Source organism: Eucyclogobius newberryi, unplaced genomic scaffold, assembly GCF_026437365.1.
Source record: "Eucyclogobius newberryi isolate DKJ021-1_F unplaced genomic scaffold, fEucNew1.0.hap1 SCAF_12, whole genome shotgun sequence".
NCBI classification, from domain to species: Eukaryota; Metazoa; Chordata; class Actinopteri; order Gobiiformes; family Gobiidae; genus Eucyclogobius; species Eucyclogobius newberryi.
This window is the reverse complement of record NW_027315746.1, coordinates 31,044,337-31,067,302: the sequence shown is the minus strand read 5'-3', so window position 1 is coordinate 31,067,302 and position 22,966 is coordinate 31,044,337. Positions and strand designations below refer to the sequence as shown.

The following is a 22,966-nucleotide window of genomic DNA, read 5'->3' as shown; positions in this document are numbered from 1 at the left end:
GAAATTAATGAGCTGAAAACACGGATATTTGTTTTGGAATCTGAAAAAGGTCTTCACGATACAATTCCTGTGTCCCGTGGCAAGAAGTCCACATTTTTTACAAGAAAAACTGCTACTTTCAACCTAAACTGTAGTGACTCTGTGTCGTTTACAAAACTGTCTAAAAACCAGAAAGACCAGGCTGTTTCTTGGAACAAAGCCTAAACGATACAAAGCTAACGTAAAGTCACCTAAAATACTGCTTAGAAACAGATTTTTACCACTTTCAGAGACTGACTTCAATGAACGAAGGAAAAATTTAAAAGATGACGTGGCCAAAATCCAGCAGACAGAAGGAGGTCAAGGTCACAGAGTCTTGCTTGCTGATTGGAGACGGTGCGATAAGTCACGTGACGCATGAAAAGATCAACACACACTGTTTTCTAAGCGCCAATGTTTCCGAGATAACGTCACTCCTTCCAAATATTTTGGCTAAGCATGGAGGAGCTAAACAGCTGATTGTGCACGTGGGTGCAGTGGATATACGACGGGAGCAGACTGAAGTTTTGAAAAAAGACTTCTTGAAGTTATTCGACGTGCTTGATAAAGTGGAAATCAAAACATTCATAAGTGGACCTCTTCCAAACATCGACAGGAAGATAAACAAGTTTAGCCAGCTGCTTCAGCTGAACACATGGCTGTCCAAAGAGTGTGCAGCTAGAGGACTATACTACATTGAGAACTTCTATCTATTCTGGAAACGAGAGGACCTGTTTAAGAGAAATGGCCCCCACCTATGCAGAGGTGGAGTGAGGGTGCTGACAGAGAACCTGCTCCACGCTGTGAGGCATTGGACTGGGCCTGGACAGGGTCCTGAGCAGATAGTTAGAGAAGAGAGGAATGAGAGAAGAATTCCTGCTCCATCAGCCAGAGACCGAGCCAATGTTTCAACATCAACAGCACCACAACCACAGCCTCCACCAAAGGATTCATCAGCAGCCGCTCCACCATCACCACCACCAAAAAAGGATTCAGCTCCAGCTGCTCCACACTCACCTCCACCGCCTCCAGCGAAGGATTCATCAGTAACAGCACCACAACAATCTTCAAAGGCCTCGGACCCATCTGTGACAGGCCTAACAACATCCCTGTCATCGCCCCTGCCTTCAGGCCAGCCCTGGATTCTCCCTGCAACATCTACTCCCACTGCAGATTCCTCATTCTCCTTCTCATCTCCACCCTCACCCATGGGCCTTCCCAGCCATTTTGAATGTCTGATCAAATCAGGCATTAAGATGGCTCCACTCACGCCCATAATAGCAAGATCAAGAGTTATGTCAATACTTAACAACTCTTCCCCGCACAAGCCGACTACACCAACAAAGGCCCCACCACCTATCCCCCCTCGCCTTTCACCTTATCCCAAACTCTCCCCGGCTACAAAAGCCCCACCCTCCATCCCACCTCGCCTTTCCCATAGACAGGATGCACTGGGTCTCAGCGTTGCCAGGACTTATTGTCATATTAAAAATCAAACCAACCCGGGGCCCTATGTAAAAATAGCCCCCCCTAGTGCTATTCTGCATCATACAGATGGGAAAACAAAATGCGAGTCAGGCTGCCCAATCTGAGAAATTTGATTCATATTCCCTGTGAAAAGATAAGGCCCAGTCCCACTGAAACTAGTCTGAAACTTGCTGTGCTAAATGTCAGATCCTTATGTAACAAATCACTCTTAATTAATCATTTTATTTCTTCTTATAATCTTGATTTTATGTTTTTAACTGAAACATGGCTTGACAAAAACACAGGAAATGTAGTTAGGATAGAATCTGCCCCAGCTAACTTTAAGTTTGAATCTGAAACACGAGAAAACAAAAAAGGGGCTGGAGTCTGTGCTATCTTTAGGGATTAAATAATTACCCGCAGGTTGTCCCCAGATAGCAAAATGACATTGAATCAACGTTATATGTTCCATCAGGCTTTTCGTTGAATCAACGTTGATATCTGACATTGAATCAACAACATGTTGCTCGTGTTGATCAGCATTGAAATAGCGTTGATATTAACGCCTATCTGTACATTGAAACAACATCAGATCAACAATAATTTTCAACATTGTTTCAACGTTGAAAATTCAATTCTGTATCAACCTCACATCAACGTGATTCAACGTTGAAACAACGTTGCATCAACGTTGTTTCACGTTGATGTGAGGTTGATACAGAATTGAGTTTTCAACGTTGAAACAATGTTGAAAATTATTGTTGATCTGATGTTGTTTCAATGTACAGATAGGCGTTAATATCAACGCTATTTCAATGCTGATCAACACGAGCAACATGTTGATTCAATGTCAGATATCAACGTTGATTCAGAATTGAATTTTCAACGTTAAAACAACGTTGAAAATTCTATTCTACGTTGTTTCTATATTCTATAATGAAGCAATATTTAATTTAACAATGCCTATATAGACAATTTAATTAACAAAATATAAACAAAGATCTTAAATGATTTTTGGTTTTCCATTAAAAAAATTACTGACCATTATTTACCATTTGACGAATTTTATTGCATTGAACAAATTTTATGCAACGAACATTGTCAGTGTAACAATCCAAAACTGTAAGAGAAAAAAATACATAAGTGTTAGCATTGAAACATAAACACATTCCTTTATAAACTCACAATTATTTTTTTTGGTTAAAGGTGGAATGGACGATTTTTTTCAGCAATTTTTTTTTATCATATTTCCTCGTGGCGTGGATAAATCATTAGTCCTGCCACGTATCAATCATAAAATGCACCTACCGCCCACCTGCAGCCGCGTCAGGCTCGTCCCCAAGTTTCCGCGTGCCTAAGCGCATGGATCTATCATAATATAGTTCCCTCAGTGTACAGGGCAAAATGAAGACGGAGAAAGACAGTTCGAGCTGACGCAGAAGTAGACAGAAATCTACGGGAGACGAGCGATGCGATGCGCTCCGTCTCGCTAATAAACAAACGCACGTGTGTGTTGTATCAGTCCACACGGGGGAGTGCGCATGCGCACTTCCGCCTGCGTTCTCAAATCGCCGAAAAATCGTCCATACCGCCTTTAAGTACCTTTTTTCCAGCTCTAGTCCACGTTTTTCCTTTTCAACCCATCTTTGCGGTCTGGTGCATAACGCAGCCACTTCTTCACCACATCATTGAACACAAGTTCCGACAACCTGCGCTCAAACTGACGAGCAGCCGCTGAGAAAGGGGGAAAAAACACAATCAAAATTCTGGTTCAAAATACATATTATGAAGCACAGATGAACGTTTAAAGCATTGATTTTTAGCCTGTTGCATGATGATTTCATTATCTGAGTTCATGTTGCATTTACTAAGATCTTGTGTAAGTTGTAAATCACATTTAACCAGCCTTTAGAATTTAGTTATTTCACTTTGACAATGATTGAAAATATATTGAGGATATCAAAGGCATTTTAAGTTACCTAAAAACATTATTTGTATTGCTTAATGCAAATAAAACTGCAAAGCAAAAAAAAATGATCGGATCTGCACCTCTGTGAATCTGTGCCTGTCCAGCCCTCTCCTGAAATAGATAAAACCAAAACCACTAAACTGGCTAAAGCAGACCAAAACTAGGGCTAAAGCAGACCAAAACCAGGGCTAAAGCAGACCAAAACCAGGGCTAAAGCAGACCAAAACCAGGGCTAAAGCAGACCAAAACCAGGACTAACGCAGACCTAAAGCAGATCTAAACCAGGGCTAAAGCAGATCCAAACCAGGGCTAAAGCAGACCTAAAGCAGGACTAAACCAGGACTGAAGCAGATCTAAAGCAGGACTAAAGCAGGACTAATGCAGACCTAAAGCAGATCTACACCAGGACTAAAGCAGATCTACACCAGGACTAAAGCAGATCTGAACCAGGACTAAAGCAGGACTAAAGCAGATCTAAAGCAGGACTAAAGCAGACCTAAACCAGGACTAACGCAGACATAAAGCAGATCTGAACCAGGACTAAAGCAGGACGAAAGCAGGACTAAAGCAGGACTAAAGCAGACGTAAAGCAGGACTAAAGCAGATCTAAACCACGATTACAGAAAGCTCCTATAGATCTGTAGGTGTAGTCTCACCAAACATACAATCCTGCACCATCGTGTCTCGGAAGGCCCTCTTCTGTCCTTTTCCCATCCAATTAAAAATGCAGGCAAGACTGTTGGACATTGTTCCCGAAAGCATTCGCCGGATCATGTTTTCCGGGTTTGTTCCTCCCACCAATGCCAGACGAAAAATCTTTAAAACCATAAAAGGGTTAGTCTCATATTGAAATGTAGTATTCATTGCATATTTCAAAGGTGTCAAGAAACATTTCTGAAGATTAAACTAAATAATTTGTGTTTAACACAAAAGTGTACCATTTTCCGGCGAACTGAGTCCTCCCGCAATGCAGCTTCGGCTTCATCCAACTGGGCCTCATTGAGCAGAGGCAGGACAAACGGAAGGTCCCCGTGTGAGCTCGGTCCAAGTTTATCAAGGCCAGCTGCTCTCAGGTTAGCAACTTCAGTTTTTATGACCTCGATGTCACGTGCCATTTGCCTGACCTCCACAATTAGCTGTGCAAGCATTGTGGTAATTTTGTTGTTTGTAATGTCCTTTTAAACAAGTTGGTGTAATTTCACATTTGTCCAAGAGTCGTATCATCTGGACTCTTTTTTTTTGTTTTAACACAAGACGTTTCGACACTCATCCGAGAGCCATTCTCAATCTGTGAATTAGGTCTGGTAACTCTGATATTTAAACTGACGTCTTGTTTTTATAAAAATACTACAACTGAATTGTTTCTACAAGTTTACCTTTTAACACTTGTTTGGCTTCCGCAGGCCTTTCTGGGGTGGAACCTTGAAGTTAGAACAGAAGTAACTTCAGCTTTGCGTTCACGTTATCCTTGTTTTGATTGTGTGGTATATGGTTTGGGACTGATATAGTAATACAACTGTAAGCTATTTCTTTTAAGCATAATTTCTGTCACTATTATTAAGAGAGCAGTGAAGAGTGGAAATATGGTATTACTTTTATCAAAGGTGGCGTAATCAAAAGCAGGTGTGCTGCCGGCAGGTGTGTAGTCTGAAACAAAACACACATTTTATTTGATATACATACAAAATATACTCGATTAGTTGAAAAATGTTTTCGATAGATTACTCGATTACTGAAATAATCGATAGCTGCGGCTATTTTTTTACAGACTTGAGACAATTAAGTGTCTGTCAATTTATTTCCGTCTACATGGAGCACACACATTTAATAATTGTCTACCTACCAACACTACCAGATGGGCCTGGTAACTGAAGCTCTGTCAGGTAGGTGCAGTCTAAAATGAAAGTTGGAAGAAAAAATAAAAATACATGTAATTGGTATTACTTAACTCAATAAGCTAACAGATGTGCAATTAACAATAAAATGTTATTTTAAAAAAATGTGTATAATGTTTTACGAAGTGTAAGCAAAATCATCCAATTACTCAATTACTTGTTTGAAGTATAATCAATAGATTATTCAATTACCAAAATGTATTAATGGCCGCAGCCCAAAAAAACACAATGTACCCTATATAATTAGACTTTGAAATAATGTTAATTACTAAAAATATGGGGAGAAAAAAGTATTTTTTTTTTTTTTTAAAGTAAGAAAACAAAACAAAAAGAAAAGGATTTCCTTCTCCAAAAAAAAGAAGCAGGGACTTACCATCATTTCTGTAGTGACAGACCTGTTTGTATATGCTAAGCTCTCCAGTTACTATGGGGAAAAAAATGTTAATAGAGAAATGTGTTTATTTCTAGACTAATGTCTATCTTGGGAAAACTTACCAATGTTGGAATGTGGGGGGGTCCTGGTATATTGATTAAATCCCTGCATCACTGAAATAACAAATAATACATTTATACAAACATGAAGGAACACTGTATTACAGCAGTAACACTGACATACCTGGAAAGGTCATGTCCAGTGGCTTTGCAAATTTTCTCTTTATTGAAGGTGCTGATTCGTCTTCTGATTCGAGGTAAAGGGGATGTTGCCTTGAAATACAAAAAACAATAATTTATCAACTGAGCAGTATAGAACATTTAAATCAGTGCAGGTATAGGAAAAATTAAATATTACTTTTTGTGCTAATGAAACAGCATTTTACCTTGCTCTCCTTTTCATCGGTCGCTCGTCTACTTCGTCGTCTGTTTCCATGTCTGTGGTTGCACACCCAGTTTTTATGTATTTGTCCTCAAAATGTTTGGCTTTGGTGAATGAGTCTGTAATACCAAAAATGTAACATACAGAATGAATTATTGTGACTTGTACATAAAATGGAGATTTAGATCATTCCAATAAAAAGTATGAATTCCAGCGCTATAAATGCTTACCACAAGTGATTAAAAGCCGGACGTCCTCATATGAGGTCCACAATTTGTTAGGCTGCATTTTTTCTTTGAGGGCTTTAGAGTGATTTATATTTTTAGGTGGCCACATCACAGTTTTCTCGTTTTCATTTAACCAGCTGGAAAGAACTGTTGCAGTTCCACCATTTGGAAATAACACAACCGCCCACTGCACCACCTCACTCTCCATCCTGTCTGCAATTGATTCAAATGTAATGAATTCAACAGATACAAATAATAGTAGGGTTGCAACTAATAATTACTGCGGTGGATCCCAATCTACTGTACACTGCAAGTGCTGATGTGCTTTATTGATGAAAATCTGAAAAAGTTTGTTCTTTGACATTTAATAATAATGCTACCTTAGTTATGAAGTCGCTAGTAAGATTCTGCACATTGTGATGTTTAAAATTGTAATTTTGACTGGATTGCGATTAATCTATAATGATAGGATCTATACTGTATTTGATTTGCTGATTGGTGATGTTGCCATTTGAATGTCCCTTTCCTTCACTGTATTTGCGGAGAATCCTTCGTGTCATCCTGGAATTCCAAATGACACTTTTTGTTTGACAACTTCTCATGACAGAGCAAATATGCATGTAAACCTTCTGCATTAGCAATGAAAGCAAATTATTCCGTCCATTCTTCCTCTGTTCTCATCAGCTATCTGTCGGTACGGTTTGTTTACAACTGGCCCTTGCGCGCGCAGTGCACGTGTCTCGCAGGCTATGACGCAAATCTCCAGGGAGCCACTAGGAGCGCATGCGGCTCCGGAGCCGAGGGTTGCCGACCCCAGGTCGTTAAATACAAAGTCACCGAAAGAAAAGTGCTAAAACCCTGTATTTTCAGCCGCGCTGCATCCGCATGTGGCACCGAAGTGCCACACAGCCGCTCCGAGTCGCAGGGGAAGCCGGAGCACGCCAAAATAAAGCTTTTTTTTTTCATCTTAAGGCTCGCGCAGTAAAGCGGTTTTCAGTCAAAATACATAGAAAATGTGCATTTACAGGTGCATTTGGACGAATAGAGTAACACTACAGCTTATCACGCATTATTAAACATCAGGCGGAAGACCAGCTGAGCTCGAACTTACAGTGAATAAATACATTTCACTGTTTCAAAGTCAAAGCGTGTCTCGAGGCTGCCTGTCCCCACACCGTGAGCCAGGTCCCGTGGTGGTCGGCGGCCGGCCCCGGCCCCATGGTGGTCGGCGGCCGGCCCGGCCCCATGGTGGTCGGCCCCTGAGGACGGGCGCACAATCCCGAGTTTATTCCACGAGTCCACATATCACAAATAGATTGGTCCACTCTATGGATATTCAACCCAATTCAAGCTTTAAGCTAAATGCTTGTAAATGTTAGCTGCTGCAGCTAACAGACGCTAGCTAACAAGGTTACAAGGTTAACAATAAAAGCTTACTTTACAAATTTATTGTAGCCGAATGATTGTGTGGGATTTCTATTAATTACTCAATAATACAAAAATCATTATGACTCACCGTAAGTTGTCTCACTGGGAATAAGTGCTGTAAAGCGCAGACGTGTCTCCTCCGTGTCCGAGTTAGACTGAGTGAACAGGCAAAATTACACTGGAAAGAGGGAAAGAGCGGGAAACATTTCCCGCTCTTTTTGCACCTGCAGAATGATCAGGTCTATGTACATTGAAACAACGTTGAATCAATGTTGGCATTTTAACCCTAAAATACAAGGTTAAAACAATGTTGAATTAATAACCTTTTTTCAACCATTGGTATTTCAACTGTGATTCAACGTTGAATCATTGTTGACTTTTCAACGTCAACCAAAAATAACCAATCTGACCATAAATCAACGTTGAATCAACGTCTTTTGCTATCTGGGTCTTTTGGGGTGTTTTCATCATTTGAGTATGTATCCTTTTAAAATGGAGCTAAAACAGTCTCCATCCATTCTCTTCATTGTTTTATACAAGCCCCCCCAGCACTGCCCAAGTTTTGTTGATGATTTTACTGAGATTCAGTTGTATGCACAGACTTTGATGGTTTGGTCATTATAGGTGATTTCAATGTGCATGTTGATAATATTTGTGACAGAAACGCTAAAGAGTTTGATGCTGTCCTTGAAACCTTCAGTCTTACTCAGCATGTGAGTGGCCCCACCCACAGCAAAGGACACACTCTAGATCTCATAATCACAAAGGGGGTAAATATTTCAAATGTCAATGTGGTCGATGCTGCTCTGTCTGATCATTTCTCTGTTTTCTTTGACCTGTCTGTTTTTCCCAAACCACCAGCTGCAAAAAAATTACCCTAAAACCACCTAGACACTTAGAGCTAACTCACTTTGTACCTGTAACTGACAAACTGTCCAGGAGATCATCACCAGTCTGAGTTCATCTACATGCTGCCTCGATGTGTTACCCACCAGATTTCTAAAGTCTGTGCTGAACAGTTTACTTGCACCACTCACTCACATAGTTAACATGTCGCTTTCAATCTGGAACATTCCCAATCTCTTTGAAAACTGCGGTCATAAAGCCTCTCCTTAAGAAGAGCAGTCTTGATGCCGCAGTACTGAGTAATTACCGGCCTATCTCTAATCTGCCATTTTGGGGCAAAGTCCTTGAAAAGATTGTTTACCAACAGCTCACAGATTTCCTCTTAATAAACAACTCATTTGATGTTTTTCAGTCAGGTTTTAGACCTCATCACAGCACTGAGACTGCTCTTGTCAAGGTGACAAATGACATCCGCCTGAACACTGACACGGGCAAAGCCTCAGTCTTAATTCTGTTTGATCTGAGTGCTGCTTTTGACACTGTCAATCATGGGATCCTCTTACAGAGAATTGAGGACTGGGTGGGTATCACTGGCACTGCCCTAAACTGGTTAAGGTCCTATCTGGAAGACAGGAGTACTTTGTTGAAATTGGTAGCTGTGTCTCAGACCACATGACCCTGACCTGTGGAGTGCCCCAAGGGTCAGTCCCGGGTCCCCTTCTGTTCAACCTCTACATGTTAGGTCAGTTGATACGCAGTGAAAATGTGTCCTATCACAATTATGCAGACGACACTCAGATCTATGTTTCACTGTCGGCAGGTGACTATGGACCAGTAGATTCACACTGTCACTGCATCCAACAGATCAGTCTGTGGATGCAAAACAACTTTCTCCAGCTGAACTCTGACAAGACTAAAATAATCGTTTTTGGCCCACAGAAACAAAGAGAAAGTGTTAGCTGTCACCTCCAGAGTCTCGCTCTAAAACCTACAAATCAAGTTAGAAATCTGGGGGTAATAATGGACTCAGACTTGAATTTTAACAGCCACATCAAATCAATAACATCAGCAGCTTTTTACCATCTAAAAAACATTGCCAAAATCAAAAATATAGTGTCCAAACCAGATTTGGAGAGACTTATCCATTCGTTTGTCTCCAGTAGATTAGACTACTGTATCAGCCTGCTCACTGGCCTTTCCAAACGAGCTGTAAAACAGCTGCAGTACATCCAGAACGCTGCTGCTCGGGTCCTGACTAGAAACAGGAAGTACAATCACATTGGTTCTGTTCTCAGGTCTCTGCACTGGCTCCCTGTGGCTCAGAGAATAGACTTTAAAGCAGCTCTGCTTGTGTACAAGTCTCTCCATGGCCTAGCACCAAAGTACATCTTGGGCATGTTAGTGCCATATGAACCATCTCGGACTCTGAGGACCTCAAGGACCGGCCTCCTGCTGGTGCCCAGAGTCAGGACTAAGCATGGGGAATCTGCGTTTCAGTTTTATGCAGCTAAAATCTGGAACAGTCTTCCTGAAGATGTGAGACAGGCTTCTACTTTGACAATGTTCAAGTCTAAGCTAAAAACAATTTTGTTTAGCTGTGCATATGACTGAAAGGATTTTTCTTTGCACTCTTCTCTTTTATGACTTAAATTGTTTTTAGTTAGTTAATTTTATTGTATTTCTGTTTTTGTAATTTCTTTGTGATTTTAATGCATTTTTCCTGCTGTGTGAAGCACTTTGAATTGCCTTGTGTATGAAATGTGCTCTACCAATAAACTTGCCTTGCCTTGACTAAGCGTGTTTTCATTTTTGAATCAAGAATCATGTGATTACTCAGGGGGCGTGGCCACGTTTAAAAAAAAAAATCCCTAAGTTCTTGCTCTACAACAATGTTGACGTCTCCATTGGCGCAATGTATTTTGACTTTGGTCAGTGGTGCCATTTTTAAACGCACAAAAAAGGCCCGTACATTTTTTTCCCCGCCAGTTCTGAATTTTTTCTGAACAGAGTATGTTGAGGGGGTCAAATTAGACCTTAAAGAGCAGAGTATAAAATAATAATTAAATAAATAAACTATAATAATATTTTGAGCAAAACCAATCCAGCCAATGACACTACAACCACATAATATACATCGTTTGAAAGCTCTGAGCCTTCCCCATGCCACCATGGGGTGGAATTGTCATTACAAGTGCTACCGCGCTCGTCAGTCACCCTCCCGTATGAGGGTGTATGGCCTCTCGAGTACAGCACACATTCACATTCCCTCTCTTTCCCTCCCGCTCGCTTGCTATCAGTGCAGTGTGCAGGGGCAGAGCCAGATGTAGAAGAAGGCAGACACAGGTATATTGGCTTACACAGAGAGATCATGGACAGGGGGGACAGTTACGCAACAAAATAATTTGTGTTTTATTACCATCCAACTCAAATTATCAGAGAAATTAGCTTCCAAACTTGATTGACATATTTGTACTGCACAGGGAAGAATAAGAAACAAGGCAGCATCCAGAGAGGACCCAGATGTCACCCATAAGTGCTGTTTGTAGAAGGCTTTTGTCACTGGTTGTGTTCATTATCTAGGTGCATCCATTGGCTGGAGGTATTTAGTTTGGGGATCATAGAATCTCATCTCTACTTTTCACAGACATTTCACAATTATCCTGCTGGCAACAAAGTGCCAGACATTCAGCAAGCACTCAGACCAATGCGTTAAATCAGTACTTTCTATTTCTACGAGAAAGGTGAAACAGGGGGGTTTCCTTCTCCAGGTTTCCTTACAACATTGTACTAAAGGAAGGAACTGCCAATAGGCAAAGATCTGAACATACTGGTCATAATACGTTCTCTCACTGAGCTGTGGGTCATTCCTGAAAGGACAAGATCCAACTGGTACAAGTGGTAAAAGTTAGTTTTCTCCACTGGTTGGCTGTGCACTCCCTGAGCTCTGTCGCATGGAGTAGCTCAGAGTCACATAGCTGCTCTTCCATATTGTTCACGTTTTCTCTATCAACCACAAGACCTACCTGTCTTTCTACTCGGACAAATCTGCCCATCATGCTTTGGTCTTCAGAATCTGGCAAAGAGGTCACCTTGGGAATGTACGTCTCATGCCTGAAACACACAGACAATCAATAAGACAAAGATGCATTGCATCTTATTTGGTGTGTTTGCACTTAAGTTAACAGAGCACAAGTGCTAAACTGGTTCGACACATCAGATGTACAATTGGCTTGGACTGATAATAAATCAGTCGCTTTCACTGAATACGGTAGTTTTTATTCACCGCCAGCATACAGTCAAGGAGCTCATTCTTAATTGTTTTGGACATACTTTTGAACACTTTCGTCACTTTCCCTGACGACGCCATGATCACTTATGAGATGCGCTAACCTGCTATGCTGTGTCTTCAGCATAAACAGGGTAGCTCCATGGCGTAAACACTACACTTAAATGGGCGATGAAGCAAATCACCCATTTGAGAACGTTTTACTACAGCTTTTCTCATATTGACGTAATCATTTTTCTTGGGATTTGATTGGCTAAAGATTCCCATTGATTTTCCACTGGGCTCATGGGGGATTTTCAAACAGCCCCACGTCATCATTGAAAAGATGCGTCATGCAGCAGACTGCAAAGTATCCTATTTCTTTATTTTACATATTTAAACTAATAACGATATATAACATAATCCTGAACAAATTATATTGTTTTTAGACAAATTGATATAATTGGTTGATTGACAGGAGGGGTGTCGCCCCATCAGCCTTAATGGATCAGCCGCCACTGACTAAATGGCTCATGGTCTCCAGTGCCTGTTCTTTTATTCATTGCTATTGCTATTGCACTAACAATACCTGGGGACTGACACTATTTATCTGGGTGCTAGGACATTAACTAGGGTTCTGGATGGCATGGCTCAAATAGTCCGCCTAGAAGTGCTTTGGAAAAATATTGGAGTTTGTCTCCATGTTCAGGTCCTGACTCTGGTTCCAGAGCAGAGTTGGGAGTAACATGTAACCTGGTAATGCATTAGAGTACTCAAATTACTTTTTTAGAGTAACAAGGGACATTACGCTTTAGTTTTGTGCACCCATGTAATCTAGTACTATTTACTTTTTCAAATCAGTAAAGCGTTAATTTTGGTTGGATCACATCTCCACACCGCAATCCCAGAGCCAGGTTTGTTTCCCAGCCGCAGAGTAGTGAGTGAGAGCCACGGCAGCAAACACTTGTTTCGGCTTTTTCTGAGCATGCGCATTATGGAACTAGTGACTCTTGTCCTCACGCCAAAGAGAAATAAAGACACGCGTAATGCGTTTGGGCATGAAGCCTTCCTCAGAGCGCTTTGACATGGTGTTATGAAAAAAAACTGATAAGATAAGATATTCCTTTATTGTCCACACTTTTGCTTTGTTTAATTTCTTGGTTATAATAACTCCTTATTTGTAAATAAAGGTTCAGTTTTTCCAAGCCAGGATTCCTTCAACATATCAACGTATTCAATTTTCATTCAATTTTCCTTTACAATCTGGTAGAAAACATTTATATTTTGTTATCCAGACCTTACATCTCTAAACCATTTAAGATATTTGTTTAGTCTATAAGTTGTGATTAGCTCTCTGCAGGTAGGAAGCACAGATTTTATCCAGGGATTCTCCAATTCTTCCACTCGACCCAGCCATTCATTGTCTGCCAATAAGTCCTGAACAGTAACCTCTGGTATTGACTCTTTGCACCTACGTCAGATGATCACGTGGGTACGCCATGATTGCAGCAGAAGCATTTGCATGGAGCGTAACTGACCAACACTTTCAGCGATCGCAAGCACTCAGATCAAGATCGGAAGTAAGTCATCTTAGCTGCTGCATTGCTGTGTGTTGATAAACAGGAAACAGCTGTTTCTCACACGTGCCAGGTTTGTTTTGCTATGCATTTAGGCCAGCAGTCTCTTAACTAAAACTAATCTGTTACTAATTTGAAATCGTAACCAAACACACAAGTAGCTAAATTACCTTAACTTAATTATATTAACCTAAATTACCTGGGAAACCAAAACTAGTCATTTTAAGTTACTTATTACTCACAAAAAATAGTTTGAGAATTCGAGTACACTAATGCATTGCCAAGTAATATGTTACCCACTAACACATTACCCACAACACTGTTGGCTGGGTATAATGACGTTACCTGGGAGACTGGTTGGCTGGGTATGTGAAAGGGGGCTTCTGTGTTTTCTTGCTCTTGGGAGTGGAAGGGGGTCCAGGAGTCAGAATCATGTCAATCCTTTAAAAAAGAAATACATAGTAGCATTCAAATCTATACATTTTTCTAACAGTCACAATAACAGTGGGCAAAAATATTTACATTATATCCCTTGTGTTCATGTATTTAAAAAATAAGATCGATCTATAAATCCATCTGTCATGTAATATTAATGTGAATTAAAGCCACACACAGCAATAAAGAGCAGTACCAACTTTATACTACTTAATTTATCATTTTCACGATTGCACGGTTAGAGATAGAGTTATGTCCCCATTGGTTTTTATGTTCAGTGTGACGTGGAGAATAAGTATGCCGTGGAGAATAAGTGTGCCAAATTCTGTTAATGACAAAATAAAGGTTTTCATCCCATTCAAAATGACTGTAAACCAAAACACGTGTGGCAGTGTTTGTCAGGTTGCCACGGTAACACGCTTGCAGCTAGATGTATGCCCTCATTGTTTTTTTTGTTTAGAATGGCAAATAATTCAGATAAGCTTGTTATCTTAAGTTCGGGAGCAGGACCACACCCCTTTCACGCCCCTTCCTGCAGCTACACTATTTAGGCATCCAGGTCACACACATCAGCGTTCATGACTTTGTACCCCTCCCTCTCACCCTCTTCTAACTATTATTCTCTTTTATGTCCTGGATGGGCCTACAGCCCTCGCAGAAGCATCGCCAGAAGCCCCAAAACTGCATCCATTTCTGTACACTCATGATGTTCATGTTTCTCTTATGCCAGGCATGTCCAAACTAAGGCCCGGGGGCCAAATGCGGCCCTCAGACCAATATTTGTCGGCCCTCCGGCTTCCTGCTAAGTTGGTCCAAACAACAAAAAGTAGTAGTTTTTACTGTCAAATTGGAGAGACTGAAGCATTTCGATGTTATACCAACATAATATTAATGTTTCAAGTCTTATTAAAGGTGTGGAGCTATAAAAACTATGTCAAATGCAAAAAATCTGCATTTTTGGGTTGTTTGTGGCCCTCTGCTCCATATAAGTTTCAAAATGCGACCCTCTGTGAAAAAAGTTTGGACACCCCTGTCTTATGCCAATAAACGCTTTGCATCTTTGCTGGGGTTGTTGTCCTTGCTAGTGAAGGATGTCTGTACCAAATTTAATTTGTCTACATCAAAGTAAGTGTTTTCATCCCATTCAAAATGTTTCCAAACCAAAACGAATCAAAGGCAATATTTGTCAGGTTTTGTCAGGCAATATTTATCAGGTTTCCATGGGAAACATGCTTGCAGATAGAGTTATGCCATCATTGGCGTTTTTTATCTGAATGGTAAGAAGAAAGTCTGTGCCAATTTTAATTGTCTACGTCAGGGGTGTCCAAACTTCTTCCACCGAGGGCAGCATTTAGAAACTTATACGGAGCAGAGGGCCACAAACAATGTGGCAATGTTGAATTTGTCGAATGACAAAGTGAATCATTCAAAATGTTGCATTTGACATTGTTTCCTTGAGCCTCCACAACTTTAATAAGTCACAATGCTTGAATCTTTCCAATTTTATACTAAAAAGTACTGCTTTTTGTTGTTTGGACCATCATCATCGACCATTTGGCCCCCGGACCATAGTTTGGACATGCCTGGTCTACGTCAAAGTAAAAAACGGGGCGGTGTAGAGCCTTTGTAATATATAGCTATATATTTTATACATCATTGCGTTGAGCTCATCATTTTGCACAAAATGTATATATTAATGCCAGGGAATAGGACATCTCATGTCAGAGAAACGCAAGTTTAACACTAAAAAAATTGCAAATTGTATCAAAGTAATTACTGTACTTTCCGCACTATAAAGCGCACTTGAAAGCATTTAATTTCCTCAAAAACCGTCAGTGCGCTTTATATTCCGGTGCGCTTGATATATGGATTAATTATGGTTGTGCTTACTGACCTCGAAGCAATTTGGTACACAGTGTATAAAGAAGACTCAGGACATGACAGACTCACGTCTAGAAGCACGTTTACGGTACTCATTAACCCGGAAGTCCAAACAACATGTATGCAAAGCATCTGGGAACAGTAGTCAACCGCTATACACGGCGCTCGCGGCGCTCTGTCAAAATGTAAACTACAACAACATTACGTCAGGAACAACGCGGACACCTAAATAAAGGACCCCGAATTAAGGACCCTAAGATGGCTCCTGCTAAGATACCATGGATCTATTATATTATCGCAAGAGACACGTTTACGACGCATACTTTAAACTCTAGGCTTAAGTATCAGTTCCAACTGTGGTCTGAGCTTTCACGAAGGCCGGAATCATCACTGAACTGCCGCTACAGTGACTCAGATAATGACGAGATGGATCCTGGTATGCGGGAAGTATGGCATCCGGCCCAACTGTTAAACTCAGACACTGAAGATGAAGAATTGGAGGGATTTGTGGACGAGAAATGAACTGAAAAAGTGAGTGTATTGTGTAGTATTTTACGTGTTATAACTGTACAAGGCTGGGAGTTGTGAATACGTTCATTAACGTTTGAACAATGTTGATCTGAATGAGTTGAAATGCCATTTTTGCATTTTTGCATCCCTCGCCGGGATGAATCTCATCCTTAGGCTCGGGCCTACTAATAAATTCACACATTTCAGGAGTAGGTCTGACCTTGTCTGGAGGTACTTGATCCTACACAGCATGTCCAGGTGCCCGGCTGAGTACTGCTCAATCACATCTTTGACATCGTAAGGTCTCAGAGTTTCCTTAAAACGCTTTTTATTCAGAAGAAACTGCATGATCCTGAAACAAACAAAAAAATCTGAGATCTTTTGCTCACACCAAGGTGTAGGTCTCATGCATTTAAACTTACACTGGCTCAGTTTGTGCTTATGCTTATGATTTACCCATTAGACATTTAGCCCAAATAGAACAACTGCAATGCATGTGAGGTTGTAGCTCTACGTTCTGGAGCTTGGGTTATTGCCCCATTTGACCCCTCTGGCCCTTGCTGATGAGACATAAATTGTGCAGGTCTTGACCCACTAGTTGAAAAGCATTGTGCCAGGTCCAAGGTCAAAGTGAGCACACTGGGCAATGTGTGTGTGTGTGTGTGTGTATGTATGTGTGTGTGTGTGTGTGTGTGTGTGGGTGTGTGTGTGAGCACTGAGCTGACGTGAACTTTAGGCTTGGACATTAAATGTCTGTGCTTCTGTACTGATATACCTATGTCTCCTATAAGGTAAAGCTTGCCTAGCTTACATAGAAGTAGCTTTCATGGTGAGAGGATCATTTGGAACAGGCTATACAGAGTGGACAGACCTGACTGCTCTGATGACCAGCTTCAGCGCAGGGATGGTCTCCTCCATCAGGATGTCAGGAGGGAAACCCCTCTCCTCCAGGGCAGGGTCTGCTAGGGCCCCTGCATCTGCAATAGTAAAAAGTATAAATCAGAGCAGTGAGGATTTATGAAAATGAGGAGTGAAGGGGAAACCAAATATATGAACAAATATATACTATATTATAATACCAACTATTCACTTTACAATATTGTATTCCCAACTATAAACCTTACTATATTGTATTACCAACTATATTCATTTTACAAGACTGTATTAAACTATATTTTGATATATTATGAAGAACTCCTTACATGCGAACACATACTCCATTGTTCCTCTATAAACACTCTATGATAAGGGAGACACCTGTGCCGGACAGACTGCAGACCTCAAGGACATCTACGTGTGAAAACGGCTAGTGGAGAAATGCTGAGGAGCATCGAGACGTGACCTCATTTTTGCATGCTATATCAAAATGCTATAAATGTATGAGCAGAGCAGGGAAAGCGGTGCAATCACATTCAATAGGGACAGATGGTAAGCGCTCTGTTATCTCTGTATTAGAATTGTACTGGCAGGGATTAAACATTTGACTGAGCTTAACTATTGAGCTTAACTGATTCTTGCCCTTTCTTTGATAAACGAGCACGCCAACAGGAGTGTCCTGCTTTTACCCTCAGAGCTCTGGCGAAGAGTGTAGGCCTTCATACGAAAGGCTGTGCGGAAGCGCTCCCTGTTACTAAAGCCTCTGGGCTCCTTGGATGGACTGTCCACTGTGTCCTCTGTTCCCGTCCTCCTGCCTGTACCCACGGGCCGAGTGTTGGGCAGACGCACTCGTTCCAGCAGACTCATCTTCTGACTGCAAGACAAGCACATCACTTCAGATTTAGGAAGCTCTGTATTTCCGTAAGAGGCCTGGTGTTATGTCACACCAGTACAGACAAGGTGTCTTGACCAAAGACCCAATGGCATGCAAATCTCCTGGTTAGCTGTTGAATAACTCTGCCTCTTGCCCACTTAGCTGTACAATTACATATCAGATGTGTGCGGAGACTCCCTGTTCAAATCTGGCTCCACCTTAAACCTGCCCCCACGTCCAAGGTACAACACATTTCCAAAATAGCTGGGGATAAAAGTTATTTTATTAATTCATTAATTGGATTAACTAATGTATTTTTAGGCTAGAGTCCTTGGTGTTTGAAAGCAAAGCCAGAGCAGCTAGACATGCTCCAGCCAAGGCTCCTGCTGCTTTCGCCACACACAGAGTAAAATAAGAGTCTGTTGGTCTTGGAGGGAGAAACCGGAGCCGCTGAGACAGGCTGCGTTCTCAGCCACTTTTCTCCCACACGGACACAATATGAGCCTGTCTGCTGAAAGGGCCTGAGACTGCACCTGTACAATGGACACACATCCATTCCATGTGAAGGAGACAATAAAAGGCTAAATATGAAGCACTTATCATCATAGGATCTGCAGTGTGGAGGGCTGCTTATGTAACACACTTTCATTCATTCATTTTCTACCGCTTATTCCCTTTCGGGGTCACTTTCAAATACACAAAAAGGTTTCAGGGGTCAAATTCTCCAACAAATGATGCAATTCACAGTCAAGACCACATTATGTAAGAAACAAGAATTTGTCAAATGTAAATTATAAATAAACAATGTCTTTGATTTCCTTGTAAATTGCTGTATGCAATTTAAATATGAGGTAAACTGTGGTGTGGTGCATTCTGTGAATGGCCAGAATTGTAACTAATAAACTTTAAATGTGTTCACTGGAGGGGTGTTACTACCCCTATCTGGACGAGATAATCATAATGAAACAATCTTCATGGACATGAATAACACAAATTATACAGTAAGTTGTAGAATAATGAATACTATCTTACACGCAGGGCTCCCTCTCAGGTGATCAGCCCAGCCAATTCAGAAATTTAAAAGGGACATGGATGCCTCCAAACGCTTTTGCTCCTCCCCTGCGGTTTACTGTGTATACTGTAACTATGTAAAATGGCAAATGAATTGAAAATGTTCTCTTTTAAAAGGGGTAAATTATTACGCTGTGTTTCATCTGCTAATGGTTAAATAGTTTTATTGCATAAATGACACATTTGGATGTTTTACATTTTATAAAACAAACAACCATAGCTAAACAGAAGGTATAAAAAAACTAAACTTGCAATCATTTTAACACCTACATGTAGAAAAAAGCCTACATAATTGCTACGCAACAACTCAACAAGGATCACAACCCTGTTGCCAGGCCGAGTTGCAGTGTTAGTTGTCCGTGCTTCTCGTTTGTTTCTGCCGGTCCATGGGCTGTAGTAGATGGATTGTAATCCTTGTCAGAATCGTCAAGGCTCCTCTCTTCAAAGCTCTATTGCAGGGGTTTCAAACTCATTTGGGCCGCGGGCCGAATTTCGACACTAAGGCTGGGTCGAACATAACGTAAAACATAAAATAATTAAAAACATAAGAAATAAAGAGATTTATATAGCCTATATTTTTGAAGCAATTACTGGATCGATTAAAAAAACATTACAAAACGTTTGTCCTCATAAACTAAAATGTATTAAGAAAAACAAGTGTAATTTCACCAACACTGTGCTTCAGTTTATGTGCATTACAACTTCAGAGTTGATCTACAGAGATAAACATTTAGTCATAGGTATTTGGAACTGAAAAATATTGTATTTGACATTATAACAAAATAAACTTCTCAAGATCTAAAAAAACTTTTAAATGTACGTACTAACATTTCCACGTCTGTGTAGTTATCTGTACTCCTGAACTGACACACCACTAAATACAATCAGACGTGGGAGCGTTTAAGTAAGGAGGTTAAGTTACCCTTCTTGCCTTGAAAATATAGAATTAAAAAAATGTTGAGGCAGTGCATGAGCCACAGTGTTCCATCAAACCAAACTCTTTTGTCAAATCTCGACGCTCAAGCTGAGTCGTGGGCCAAATAACGTGTACAAAATAAAACAATAAAAAATATAAGAAAAATATTTTTTTTATAGCCTAGTAATAGTTGTGGAGACTGGTGCACAAATGTGCAGCAGGTGAAAGACTGAGTCCATATTCATGCAGCAGCAGGAACTGGAACATGGACTAATGGACCAGTCACATTAGTGTGGACACAGTCATGTTCATACTTAATTACACTCTGACCTGTGTTTTTACCTGCGGCTGCTGATCTGTCCAGGTTTGTAGAGGATGTTTTCCTCACAGAGCATCATCACAGAAGTTAGTTTTCTTGTTGTTAGCTCCACATTAGCTCCACTTTTAGCACAGCTCTAACGTCCACAAAACCGTCTCCTTTCTTTCTTCCACGTGTTTCCTAAAGCCACAAGTCACACAGCAGTACAGAGCCACGCGGGGAGGGGCAGCCACTCGATTGAATTATTATATATTTTTTTAAATGTATAAATTTGAAATGTTTTGCCGGAATAAAACGTCTGGCGGGCCGGATGTGGCCCGCGGGCCCTGTGTTTGACACATGTGCTCTATTGCATATGAAAAGCAAAATGCAAAATTACCGTACAAACTAAATGGCATAATAGACGCCAGCATGTGTGCATCCATACAGATGCACTCAAGATTTTTTATTTTTTTTTTCACACTCTTTGGTAAATGAGGCCCCTGGACTTTACAGGAGACGTGTAAGTATATGTCGAATGTGGGCCAGTTTGTTCCGACTTTGGTTTGTGAATAGAGACCAAAAAAAAAAAAATATCCAGAAATAACATTGTGTGATTTTTAAATAAGTTATTTGTATGTTATTGCTGCAAATAAGTATTTGAACACCTCAGAAAATCAATAATATTAATATTTGGTACTGTAGCCTATATGTACAATTAGAGGTGTATGTACAAACTTTTCCTGTAGTTCTTGACCAGGTTTGTACACACTGCAGCAGGGATTTTGGCCCACTCATCCAGACACATTTTCTTGAGATCTGTGAGGTTTCGTGGCTGTCGTTGAGCAACATGGAGTTTCAGCTCCCTTCCTTTTCTATTGGATTTAGATCTGGAAACTGGTTAGGTCACTCCAGAACCTTGATATGCTTCTTATGGAGACACTTGTTTGTTATCCTGGCCGTGTGCTTCGGGTCACTGTCATTTTGGAAGACCGAGCCACAAACCATTTCAATTCTCTGACTGAGGGAAGGAAGTTATTGCCCAAAATCTCGCAATACATGGCCCTATTAATTGCCTCCTCAATACAGTGCAGTCATCTTGTCCCCTGTGCAGAAAAGCCCCCCCCCCAAAGCATTATGTTTCCATCCCCATGCTTCATAGTAGGGATGGTGTTTATGGGATGGTACTAACTAATCCTTCTTCTTTCTTCAAACACGGAGAGTGGAGTTTATACCAAAAAGTTAGATTTCGGTCTCATCCACATAGCCCATGAATCGTCTTAATCATCCTGGTCATAGTTGGAGTCTGACTGATTGTGTGGTGAACATGTGTCTTTGTGCAGTTATCGAGCTCAAATATGTGCATCTAATTTAGATTATTGCCGATTGGCTGGTGTTCAAATACTTGTTTGCAGCAATAACATACAAATAAATTATTTAAAAATCTTACAATGTGATTTCTGGATTTCTTTTCACAGTGAAAATGAACCTACGATGACAATTTCAGACCCCTCCATAATTTGTAATTGTGAGAATTTGCAAAATCGCAGGTGTTCAAATGCTTATTTTCCTCACTGTATTTACAAACGACAAACACAAGATAACGTAAGAAAATACATATACACAACGTTCCAAATGATTATGAAAATTGTGTTGACGTGTCAAATTTAAGCGTGATCATGAGATTTGCTGCTGATTCAGAGCACGGATGTGTGCATTTAAAGGCACAATGAGGAAGACAATCACATCGGATTAAGAGCGCAGCTGTTAAAATGTCATTACAAAGCAGCAAACAGGTATTTGAAGCTGTTGGTGCCTCTGGAGTCCTGCGAACATCAAGGTGTAGGTTCACTAGCTAGGACCACGCCACAACAATGGAATATGAAAGAATGTTTATTGATAATTGTGATGATGGATTGATGATGGATCAGTGATGGATTGATGATTGATTGATGATGGATTGTTGATGGATCAATGTTGGATCGATGAGAGTTGGCTGAGTAGAGACTCAGGATGGGGGCTCCGTCTCGGGTAATCAGCCCAGCCGATTCAGAACCCCCCCGCCTTAGATGGCAATGTGTTAAGGTGAAGATGATACAGACATGGGTGGGAGGGTGGGGTCGTGAGAGCAGAGACAACAAGTGACGCTGGGATAGGCCTGTATAAATAGGGCTTCTGGGTGATTGGAGGTGTGGTTAAAGAGTGGAGGCGTGGTTGCTGGAGGAGTAGGAGATTGAGGCATGGTCCAGCTCCATCTCCAACTACATATCCTCCAGATGGTTGCAGTTATACATAAACCTATTCGGCCACCCTTAACCAATGCTCACTAGCAGAAACGGATAGGCCAAGAAGTACTTGAAGACTAATTTTCAAACAATTTTGTTCACTGATGAGTGCCGTGCATCCCTGGATGGTCCAGATGTTGATGATGGTACAGACTGCGACGTCAGTAAGGACGTGGCAGAGTCGTGTTTTGGGCTGGAATCATGGAGAGAGAGCTGGTCGGTCCCTTTAGGGTCCCTGAAGGTGTAAAAAATACCTCTGTAAAGTATGTGGAGTATCTGACTGACCACTTTTTTCCATGGCAAAAAAAGAAGAA

The 22,966-nt window shown here is 40.9% G+C and overlaps 1 protein-coding gene across 1 annotated transcript in view; it reads right to left on the bottom strand.

Annotated features, from left to right (window-relative positions):
* kcnq3 (potassium voltage-gated channel, KQT-like subfamily, member 3) overlaps positions 1-22,966 on the bottom strand; it is a 213,704-nt gene that overhangs the window by 2,574 nt on the left and 188,164 nt on the right. The window contains exons 11-15 of the mRNA XM_072441893.1: positions 17,898-18,082; positions 17,204-17,309; positions 16,553-16,684; positions 13,852-13,947; positions 11,688-11,775 (exon numbers count right to left, since the gene is read on the bottom strand). Coding sequence (XP_072297994.1) covers positions 11,688-11,775; positions 13,852-13,947; positions 16,553-16,684; positions 17,204-17,309; positions 17,898-18,082 — 607 coding nt within the window. The remainder of the gene's footprint in view (positions 1-11,687; positions 11,776-13,851; positions 13,948-16,552; positions 16,685-17,203; positions 17,310-17,897; positions 18,083-22,966) is intronic.